General features: G+C 35.8%; 1 protein-coding gene across 1 annotated transcript; it reads left to right on the plus strand.

The window, feature by feature from the left end:
* The first annotated feature begins 220 nt into the window (after positions 1 to 220).
* Positions 221 to 11,917, plus strand: LOC144449174 (coiled-coil domain-containing protein 92-like). Its single transcript, XM_078139674.1, has 3 exons — positions 221 to 367; positions 5,504 to 5,789; positions 9,719 to 11,917. The coding sequence occupies exons 2-3, from the start codon at positions 5,618 to 5,620 to the stop codon at positions 10,513 to 10,515; spliced, it is 969 nt and encodes a 322-aa protein (XP_077995800.1). The 5' UTR covers positions 221 to 367; positions 5,504 to 5,617; the 3' UTR covers positions 10,516 to 11,917.
* Positions 11,918 to 12,533: the final 616 nt, after the last annotated feature.

Here is a 12,533-nt window from a genome sequence, read left to right on the forward strand (position 1 = left end):
TGAACATTATCTACAATTTACTATTTTTTACAATTATATATTTACACAAATATATACATATGATAACTTTACCTATTAATTATAAATATTATTGCAATTATTATTACTTAAGAAAGTATGTCTTCGAACGAATCATGTATCAAGCGATCCCACAATACACTGCGATATTTGTTCCCGTGGTTGTGAAGGTGACATGACACAGTGCACAGGTAAATAATAACGGGTCGCATTCCTTTTCACAGTAGAGTTGCCCGAATCGTCGTTTTTCATAACTTTATCTACTGTAGTCGTACGACATTTAACCAACAACTACTTGTGTTTTTGGGCAAAGAATACCTGAAAATATGTTCTAATTACAGTTTTAGAGGTAAGTCTATCACATTTTTTTGTAGTAAATTCGTTTGAATTGATAGCATTTAGAATTATATAGGTAACAATGTGAGGAGTGTATTTAAAGTGTTTGCATGGTCTATTATCGTTCTTATACATAACGCAACTCACTTTGTTGGAACGATCCTTTAGATTCACTGCACTATCCGCCATGTTTATGTAAACATAAATAGAAATGCCCCAGACCTGTTCGTAGTGCAGCTTTCAGGCAGAGAGACTGGATATGTGTATATTAAATATATTAAATTGCTATTCATATTAATGTCATGATCTTTAAATTTCTTATTTTTACAGAACAATTTGCATAATTATGTACTTACTGCATATTCTTATTTTAATGACCTGTCTGTATATTAACATGATAAAACCGAGAAGATAGTTTTTTTTTCTTCAATTTTTTCACATGGAAAATTTAATAAATGTTAATTCTCTAGACACTTTATGTTACTTGAGAAGTATAATCCTTTCCTGCAAAGTTCTCCAAGCGAATACTGGAGAAAGTGGCCCCCCACTCTGGAAGTTACCCTCTTCCATTAAATGACCCCATGATAACCAGGATCATAATTCTTGACTTACAGATAATCTTGGTCTGGCAATGAATTAAAAAAAAAATTAATAAATTAATTAAACTGATGTATCAAAGTATCTGAATCACTATAGGGTTGATTAAAAAAACAAAAACAATAAAAAACCATGCACAGACATTGGTAATATGCAACAATGTATTTATTCTTTCCTTCATATTTCATTACGTAGCACCACTCACTAGATGTGTAAAGTTAAATGTAAACAAATCTGTTGTATGCACCAAAGTTTCATCATTTTGCTCAGCAGCAACAGATTATATATACCAAGCTACACGTACATGTACTTGGGCATTTGTGAAGTTCCTTCAGTAGACACTCGGTGGCAAAGTACTGTCAAACGAACATGCATTTGTTCACAGGGACTGTAATTTGTTTGCGCTCAGTGTCGTACTGATATTACAATGATGAGTAAGTGAATAAGGATTAGCATATGGTACAGTCATCACCCATCTTACAAGTTACATACAGACATAGTTAAATTAAAGAGGGTCTATGGTCAAACCCAGTCAACACCAGGCAGATTTGAACCCAGGCTGCAGAGGTAATAAAAGCTAACCTCTCAGCCACCAACAACATGTCAAAACCTCCTCCTTTTTATCTGGCCACATTTGATGGGGCCACTTTCTCCTGATACCCTCCCCACCACATGGCCCTGTCCACCACTCAAAAGAAAATAGCTGGCACAAAAACCTACTGTCTGGCACTGCATACATTATTTTTAATGACCATTACTTCAACTTGTGCGTAATATAAATAATAATGATATAAAAATAACAAAGTATCTTTATAATCTCCTGAGAGCACCTAATTATCACTTGTACCACATGTACACCTGCCATTGAAAATGACACATCTCATACTATGTTCACACTGGGACATATTCCCCACAGAATCAGTGACTTAGATTAACTCTGGAGGTAATTTGAGTGTGTGAATGGTCGACTCTGGAGAATCTGTGGATTATTTTACTGCAGAGGTTTTGGTCGATTCAGCTCCGCAGATCCTCCGGAGGCAAGGATTAGCTTGTACTAAGTTGTAGGTGTGAACGCTTTACGTCGGTGTAAGTGCCCTCAATCAGTGTATTAAACGAAATCACTTCCTGTTGGCTGCAGAAGTCGCCATTCGAATCAAGGTTATCAATCGTCACAGAGCATAGTACAACATGTCCCTCGTTAATAGTAATACACCCATGATCAACAACAGCGAAAGAGGTAACAACTGGTGTGACGACGAAGTGCTAATTCTACTCGCTGTGTGGGCAGAGGAGAAGATAAAAATGCATATGGATGGCACGTCCAGGAATAGTAAAGTTTATCAAGTCATGGCAGAGGACTGGAGAGAAGTCTTCACTTATTTCTCGAACGCATGAACGTATACAGCAATAAAAAACACAAGGCAGTCTCTACTACGTCAGCCATGTTGTTTACAGTGATCGCAGTACGCACTTATCGTTGAGGGCGTTTACGCCGGCGGATAATGGTGTCAAATTCCATGAACACATACAGCTGATCCCCTCTGTTTACTAATCGTTCTCACCTATTTACGCTGAAGAAAAAAAAAAACACGAAAAAAGCAATATGAACAAGTCATAAGTGAGGAGAATAACATATGAAAGAATGGGCAGGGAGATAAACAAAGCTGGTCTTTGTTCATTGTCTGAGATACTGTGTACAGTTTTACACCTGCACACATCTGAAAGGTTTGCTATTATCCATGTGTGGCAGTCATATTTAGCATTCCTTTGTTCACTATTAGCATATTGTGGTGTCAAGTCTGCAAAATTATAAAACATTAAACCATAGAGGTATAAGGGGAGATGGTAGGAAGAAACGTTGTTAGACTGGATAGCTTTCCAAGACAATCATAACCACATGTCTTTGGAATCAAAGAATCAATCTCAGACTAAGTTCCCCTATTTACAAGGAAATCTATGACCTCACGCCCTCCAACATTCAACCTAAACAAACACACACTGTCAGATCTACAAGACAAAGTAAGTACTGGTAACTACCATTCAATAAAAACTGCCACCAATATTCGCTGTATCCAAGAACAATCTGCGAATGGAATTTACAACCTCCCACTATCCTTGCTGCATCAACTCCTTCAAAATGTTACTTCAAAAAGTAAACTTACAAGACCTAATAACCAGAGCTGACCATAAACTGTGAACCTTCAACAGAACAGTTTTCCTATCATTAGTTTCAAGTCTTTGTATGCCATTTGTCTAAGTTTTACATCAATCTCTGCAGGGTCTAAAGTTACTTTATTTGCAAGAAAGTATCAGATCATTATCCAGGGCCGGCCAGGCTTCGCTTTGTTGTAGGGTTACTGATGAGTCAGTGAAATGACAAATTCTTCAGTTTTGTTCAGAATGAGTCAGCAGTACACACAATGCAATGTACAAATGTATGTTCAAAATGAAGAATAGTCAAACAGTGATTTGTATTCACATGACATCGTAACTTAATGACAACTTTGTTGACCAGAAAACTGTCATAAGCTGAGCTTATAAGCATACTACTGGATCAAGTGAAAATACTTTCACAAAAACACAGCCCAGTATATTATTGTTAATGTTGATGCATGTCTCCCTCTATAACATTACAATTGTCTTCTGGCATTGTTAGAATAGTTGGGGGGGGGGGGGGGGGGGGGGGGCGCTATTCCCCTTATTTGAGAATATGTAGTGTGTCACCTTTTGGGATGGGTTTTCTAGCCCTTTGGTCTAAAATGGTGTCTGTTTTATTTCAAGCTAAAGAGTCTAAAACAGGGTCCTCTTTGCATTATTTTCGATTTTGTTTGGTCTAAAATGTGGTCCATTGTCCTTTACCAGATCATAACTGCTATTAATATGATTAATTGCCCCAAAATGTTGCCTCCTAAGGAAAATGTATTTAGGTCCAAACTTTCATCTTTTAAAAACCTGTATATGGTTTTAAATGGGGTATTGGTTTTTGGTAAAAATGGGGCTTGGGGTTTCCAATACTGGCCACACACCCCTACCAGAGCTGGCCACTGTACTGCCCCCAGGCATAACAGATAAAGGGTCATTCTTGTATACATGTATGTTTGGGACCAGCTTTAGGGGTGGATTTCAGTGTCAGTCAAACCAAAAAAAACAAACATTTTGTAGTAAAATTGTACAATATCATACTGGTGACCGATGTGCCCTCTAATGATAGCTAAATTTTGTTTTTGTGGGTCAGTATGATACTAGTAAAAACTGCCATTTCTTGTGAGTCACCGCATAGTAGAAGATCGGGGAACACCAAATTTTGATGTGTCACTAGAAATTGTGTGCATTATTGTCACGTCAAATTGACTTAGAGGGCACACTGCTGGTGAGATGTTGATGAAAATTTGTGATTCGCTTTCAAGAAATTATTTGATTCGTTGAGTAGAACTTTCATTTAATATATCAACCCAGAGTCCATGAACATTCATTCTCACAAAAATTGTGATGTTGAAATGCAGCTGTTCATCTTAAAATAATGTGTATGACCAGCCTTGCCCAGCTGAGAATACTCTATTGTAGTATGTGAAAAAGGAACTATAAACCAGTTGTTACCATTGCTGTTATTCATCAGGATATACTTATATGATGTACATGTATGGATTTCCAGGTTTCCCACGTTCAAAATGTCACATTGTGAACTTTGCCCTGGAATCTTTGCATTTACATGTATGTATGTATGTATGTATGGGTGCGAATGAGGGTTACTTACAGAGGTCGCACAAAATGCAAGTCAGTGTAGGACACTTACACACTGTTATACTTTAATATTGACATTGCCACCCATCAAAAAAACAACAACCAATCACTTTTTAGTAGGAATATACACAAGTTGTAACACCCCACCCCCACTGATCCCCATGCACAAGTCAAACACACAAATCAAAATGGTTTGCTTATAATGTGTATATAAACCAAAACCACTTCATGTAGGCACAATTATAGGGGTGGGAGGATATATAATATTGTTTGTGTAGATTTTCATAAATTCTATCGTAACTTTGATGGGGAACTCAGGTACATTTCACTATGGAGACATTTAAGTAAGATTTTATCTACCGTTTCTACATGCATTTACCACAAAATGTAATTAATGTAAAATCCTTTGTTTTGAGTGCAGGTGTACATGTTTGTGTAAAAATTAGAGTGATAATCTCAGTATTTTTATCTCCCCTCCACTGTCTATGGTTATAGTTAGAAAACATTTCAAAATGTTGAATTAATAACATATAGCCAAGGCAAGATTTCTTTGTGTGTAGTGTAGACATATTGTTCAATTTATTATTGATGCCGCTTCCTATAAAAAGAACATTGTATGATGTGAAGCATGTCATTCCCCACTGTAGCTATAAAAGCTACTAGAGCCATTAGTCAATTTGTGTATGCAAATATGACATTTTATTCATATTTAAAGTGTGGCAAATCCACTTTTGAAGTGCCTAGGTTACTTATTAATTGATTATGCTAATACGATGCAGTGAACATATCATATCTTTTGTTGTTCTGACAGAGCTTGGAAATATTCCAGTGGTGAGTGTGTGACTGGAAGAAGTGCACAGCTCTTTGTTCTGGTGCGTACGTGTACGTGTGTGTGTGATATTTTGAAAGGATATCAACCTCAAAAATGGCATCGGCAGAAGTTCAGCTACGAAATGCAGAGAGTTCCATTCTCTTTATGCAACAAGATCATGCCAAAACGCTGCAAGGATTACACACCGAAATACAGAAGTTACAGAAGAAATGTTCTGAGTTGACGTTTGAGTTGGCCATGAAAACAACAACTACAGTGGATGAAGGTAAGGGGCGAGATTAATAGTTCAATGTAGGATAAAAAACTGAATTCTTTCTCAGAGAAACATTAATGCTTAATAATTAAATCATTGTGAGATCATGAAGGTCCATAGTGGACGGATCGAAATGTCGCATTTGTTTCCAATTTACCATTCCAAAGTAACTATATTGTACTGTCCTAAATTCTTTTAGTTAGATCTCAGATCAAAATTGATAATAATGTTCCAGACAGCAATATCAATTTCAAATCAGTTTGTCGTAGTATGTAGTTATATGTATATATATCAATGTATAATACAAAATGTATATCTAATATATATTTATTGTAAATATAATATACAACAGACCTGGTGTTAAACCATATATGTGTGTTTATTACACCTAACTAAAATGTACCACCTTATCATCATGTACATGGAGGTGTGGACAAGCAGGTACAGGGTTCATTAGCTGTGCGCATACATGTAGTCACGCTACACAGTCATGAATAGAGAAACTGAAATGATATATTGGAATAAATATAACGTGCTTATGATTAGACTTAATACTAGAAAGAATGTGTAGTAATGATATTATACCAATTGAAACCATACCTGCAATATATAGCCAAACAGTAGGAGAATTTATTAGCCCTACACACAGTGACATTAACTGAAATGGCATAGTTCAGTCGAGTTGTCACCTATTATATACATGTATTCTTCCCTCCAGACATACCTCAACCTAGTTACTACAGTCATAAATGGCAGTTATCGTCATGGTCATTAAATCTGTTGAATTTTCTATGGCAACCCAATAATTCCCCTGTATGGCACTTCAGAAGTCTGTACTCAGAATCATAGAAGTGGCATATTCTTGCTGTCTTGGGGAATAAATAATGAATTGAATTCATTGCCTTATACTTGGAATAAATTTAAAATCGTTGTCATTATGTGTAGATAACATAATTGAATATTGTGCTTTTTTTTTTTTTTTTTTTTTTTTTCCCCTTGATAAAATAACTTTTGCCATGATGCAATCATGTACACAAGTGTTTTTGATAAGCGCAGGGTGGTAAGTAGGTAAAATATACTGGGGTTCCCATGTTATTTCACCTGGGTTCCCAAACAAAGTTACCATAGACTCTATGGGGAAACACTGCAAAACACTCCAACCTTAGCAAAAAAGACGGTGCAGGGTTCTCCACAGGATTTGTTGATAAGATATCGGCTCATTAGCAAAATTAGCATACTTTACACGATAAAATAGTTAATATTCGTGAGTAACTTAATGATAAAAAGTACATCATAGCAAAAACAAGTAGTACATATGGCCAAAGGAAAGTTGAAGGCCAAATTATTACTACAAAATATTAGCACCAGTAAGAAACTCATAACTTAAGATATCAATTTTTTTCAACCAGTGTTTTGATTACTTTCCTAAAGGAAAGCTGAAATGATTTCAATCTAGATGTCCACAGATAAAGTAGACTTTCGAAACAGTAAAAGATTGTGTACAGCTACCTGTAGGCATCGTATTATTATACAGATATTTCACTAAGCTGAATAAAATGAAGTCAAAAAGTCATAAACTACATGTATATACTAATAGTCTTTCAAAATGATGATTCTTGAGCAAGAACTAGCACATATGTATAAAGTATATGTCATTCATAATCTACTATAGTGTATGTGTGTGTGTACATGTACATTTGTATGTCCTTCAGGAATCTCCTAATGTAAAGACTGTATCGTTGAACTTTCCTGGCAATTTTTCAATTCACACCACTTACACTGTCTCTATTCTCTATCAGTTATGGTTGTCATAGTAATGTACAACTTTCACTCATTTGGAATGTGTGACCTTTAAAAAGAAAAGCAAGCAGTAGTCGTTTCTCAATTATTAGCAACTCTGAATAGAGATGTAGATGGATTACAGGTCTATTATGGTGATTGATGAAGCTGTGTAGCTGTAACCATAGAAACGATGAAAATTTCATTACAGCAATGAATGTTAATGTATTGCTTTTGGGGATATAGTTATAAATGTATGTGTCAGTCAGACAGACATCACTTTATAGATCATAATTTGCTATCAAATTTTCAAATGAGGGATTCTTTGATAATACATGTATATTATGTTATATTTATTGCACCCGAGCAAAGGTGATTTCTAAGATTTAAGTGGCCATATGGAGAAGAATTGTGTATTTACTTTGGATTTTTAATTTATAAAAATTTTTTATCATGGCTTTCTACTCACACTAGTTTCCAATTTACCTTTCCAAAGTAACTATATCGTACTGCCCTACGTTGGTTTATATTCTTAAACTGTAATGATCTTTCTACAAGGAGGGTATTTTTGTATACATACAAAAAAAATCTACAAGTTGGGCAAAACAGGATTAAAGCGATATGAGGGAAAATGGATAATGGATTCAAGAAGTACAAGTAATTTTCAAGCATATGATTATATAGGGCTTCAGACTGTACCTTTTATTGTGGTAAACTCTGAAACATGCAGATGTTTCCTGTGTATTAATTGTAGTAGTTCTCCCCAGCCATTAAGTTTCTGGCAGGATATTACACATTTTGCATATGAATGTAACTTTAGTACAATACTAATGTGAGATAGCCTTTGTGATATGAAAATAAAACAAGCAAAAACCGTTAATACGTACTTGTTGCCTAACTCTACTCATATTACTAGTACATGTACAGTGTTTTTGTTAAGGGCGATAAGCAGGTAAAATCTACATGAGTTCTCCTGTCATTTTACCAGGGGATTTCCATCAAAATTATGGTACACTGTATTAGAAACTATTTCAGTTTTACCAGATTCCCCCTTTTCTAGTGTTACTGGGGTTCCCCAACTTTAGCGAAAACATTGATGTTCAATGTAGGATCTCTGAATTCAGAGCATAAATTATTTACCCAGTCAGTATAATTTGATGTTAAAAGCACATAGAATGATACATGCAAATACAGAATGTAGTAGTACATTGGTACATGTGTTTTGTATTTCATTAAAAAAAAATGGAGAAGGTTGAGAAGTTTAGCTGAAATATACTCGAGATGAAGTAAATAATTTACAGTCCGCGTTCATAATATTCAGTCTTGTATACCTGACTGGACCTATCTGTATTTGTATGGATACTCTACTTGTTTTCCTTTGTCCAAATTACTGTATTCTCAATAATGACACAGAGATGACATTTTAGTACTCTGGTAGTCGAACCTTTGGTTTTCTAAGATAGACACAGACTAAAAGTATTGTTGCAACATGTTGATACAACAGTGATAAGCTATTAAACGGATATTGATTTAAATATAGTCTCAGTAGGGAGGTGTCTCTGAAAACTACTTAATTTAGAGTTCCATAAACTTGCAGTGCTGTTTTGAGACTTCCAATGTTTACACTATCTTGATCACAGGGTGATTAGAATGCACAACAGAGGAACCGCTATCACCCACTTGTGTAATCTACCACATTGAAGGACAATAGATTTAGTTTACCATCTATCTTAGTAAGCCGAAGGTTGGATTACCAGTGTCGTAATTGTGCTGGGGTATATATTAACCCTTTCATGACTAGAGACGAGTTTTAAATAATATGGGGACCCAATTTATATGAATATTTTCATAATTACAATAATATTACTTTATTAGGAAGTAACATTTCTTTAATTCCAGTCTAAAATGAAGTTGATATATGCCAAAAACTTACATAAAAACAAGAATTTTGTCCAAACAATTTTGGCGGGAATGTTTTCAGTATTGAAGGGGTTAATATCATACATGTATATGACACCTAGTCCTACCATGTATAGAATCTTCTTTCCATCAAGGATGGTTTTCATAAATAAAGACTCAGATGCAGGAAATGGTCTACTAATGAAAGTTTGTTGATAGTTTGTCTGTACTGTGTTCTTACTGTGACTTTGTTCCACCCACAGATTACTACATGAAGAAGATAAAAAGTCTGGAGGCAAATCTAAACGTGAAAAGTACTAAAACCATAGAATTGGAGAAGGAAGTTGAGAAAAGAGACAAAAGATTGAATTTGCTTGAACAGCAACTAAGGGCTCAAGACAAGAAGTATCGAGATGAACTGAAATTGAAATCACAGAAAATGAATTCTTTAAACAGTGAGCTGGATAATAGATCTGCAACCATAGCGTATCTTACTGCATCGCTACACAAGGAAAAACAAAAACACAAGAACAGAAACGAACAAACTGTAGAATTGTTAGAGAAAGGAGACAAAAGGAACCCCATTCCGCCAAAGGATCCTGCAAGAAACAGTGCAAGAAGGAGGTCACAGCTACGGAGGAGTGCTACATCACCAGTACAGTATGATTTGTCTCTAGAAACATTTCAAACTTCTCCTCCATCTGCAGTGAATTCTGTCAGTGAGGGAAGAGTTGGAAGTGGTGGACGACGGCCTCAGATTAGGCCTGCTTCACCTGTTGTTGGAGACCTGCCCGATCCATCACCATTCCTTATCGCTCGCGAACCTTCAGATGAAGAAGTACGCTTAGAAGTGAAACCATGCCCGCCAGTCTTGCCTCCAATTCGGGATCCTAAAGATGAGCTTGAATCCAAACACACTGTCTTTACAAGGAGAGGGTACAGGTTTGCCAAGAAAAAGGACAACACGGGTGCTGCTGTTAACACCCTTGCTGTGGATCAAATAGCCTCATCAGAACCAGAATACCGAAAACTTGAGAAATCACCCACTGATTGTAACTAATTTGAACTCTCTTATTATCAGAACTGAATCAGGACAAAATCCTTAAAATGTCGATGCTGTGAATTTTTTTTTACTTTGAAATGGACAAGGAGGGGGAGAGTGAGAACATTTGACAATTTATTTTTAATTTGATTGTGTGTCAGTATCTGTGGGGATTGTGCATTAAAGATACCCAACTCAGCTTTTTGAAAGTTGTTTGTGTATATTATATTAATTTTATCACTTGATTTCTGGAAATGATGAGAAAAACATTTTATCTGAGTAATTTGGTGTTCTTTTGTGCAAATCTTAAAAAGATGTTTTATCGAACTGAGATCACAGAGTGAAAGAATCAATGAACAAATTTGATTGTGTTTTGGTGCCTCTGGCTTCCACTATGACTATGCATTAGCTGTTTTTACTGCCATTTGTAATCATGTATACTTGATCTTTACATTGCATGTTGCACCATGTCTCAATCTGTATATGAAATTTTCTGTATATGTTTGTGATTTGCACATTGTTTGCTGAAGCTGTACATGTTCTTTAGTGTGCTTACCAACTATTTGAATCTGTACATTGTATTTTGAATATGTCTACTAGATGTGTGCATAATATGTTGTGCCATGTCTGTAACATACCATGTTTTACCCCATGTCTTGTTGTGTACATTGTACATGCATAGTACACGTGTGGATATGTATGTTGTACCATGTCACGAAACAACAGATCTTTCATGCCAGATAGATGTGTACATAGTATGTTGTACTATGTCTTATGGTGTACATAGGATGTTGTACTATGTCTTATGGTGTACATAGTATGTTGTACTATGTCTTGATGTGTACATAGTACATTGTACATACCTACTACATCATGTCTGGATCTGTAAATGTCATGCTAGATATGTACATGTACTTAAATACTATATGTTGTAATCTGCACACTGTGTCTGTACCATAATATTGTATCTTGATGTGTACATATTATGTTGTACCATGTCACAAATCGACAGATCGTTCATGCTAGATGTGTACATACCATGTTGTACCATGTCTGGATGTGCACATACTATGTTGTATCAGTGTTTTTGTTAAGGGCGGTAAGCAGGTAAAATCTACCTGAGTTCCCCTGTCTTTTTACTGGGGTTCCCCACTAACATTACGGTATAATGTATTGGAAACTGACTGTCCGATTCAAACTTTTACCATATTTCCACTTTCTGTTACCGGGGTTCCCCAACCTTAGCAAAAACACTGTGTATCATGTGTGGATGTGTACACGTTATGTTATACCATTGGTATGCAGTACATCATGCATGTAGTTTCTGTAAGTGTACCATGTCTGGATCTAGAAATTGTATGTTCGATGAGTACTGTAACATTCAAAAGCACTTTGATTTTTTTTTTACAATACCATAGAAATAAACACAGTTTCAAGAAAATGTAAATTATGAGTGTCATTATTCTGGTGTTGCCATCGCAAAGTCATGATAATGTCTTTATCTCGTCTTAGTACCAATATTTTCACCGTCATTCTAGTGGTGTGTGTATGGTTATGAAATTCTATAAAGCTATGCAGGATTATATCTGTATTGTCACAATATGGTTCATCATTACTGGGCATAGTAGTGCATAGAGTACCAGTGTACCAGGCCAAGATAATGTGTCAAGCAAGCCCCTTGTAAAATTGATCACAGGGTTGAGGAGATATATTCGTAAAATTATCAAGTATTCCTCCTCTTTACCAAATATACTCTCCGCTATCAGTTACACCTTAAACAATACCTTTTTGCATCAACACGAATAGACCCATCCCTGTCATTGTGGATACTGGCATGTAAATTAAAACAGTACAGCGCCCTCAAACCCTTCTCCGTATAAACTCTTGTTTTTATCATGCCTGCCCCACTGGAGCTGGACCTCCCCATGCACAGTAGCCTTGTGTATGTGTTGAAATCATGTTGATCTAAACTCTATCTCTTTCTCTATAATAAACATATTTGTTACTGGTCCTATAACAACTTTGCCATGTTAATT

This window comes from Glandiceps talaboti, chromosome 18 (genome assembly GCF_964340395.1).
Source record: "Glandiceps talaboti chromosome 18, keGlaTala1.1, whole genome shotgun sequence".
Taxonomy (NCBI): Eukaryota; Metazoa; Hemichordata; class Enteropneusta; family Spengelidae; genus Glandiceps; species Glandiceps talaboti.

Bases quoted from the DNA above. Each gene is read 5' to 3' on its own strand.
- LOC144449174 (XM_078139674.1), top strand. From the start codon at position 5,618: ATGGCATCGGCAGAAGTTCAGCTACGAAATGCAGAGAGTTCCATTCTC. The intron at 5,790-9,718 runs GTAAGGGGCGAG...TTCCACCCACAG, and splicing joins AACAACTACAGTGGATGAAG to ATTACTACATGAAGAAGATA.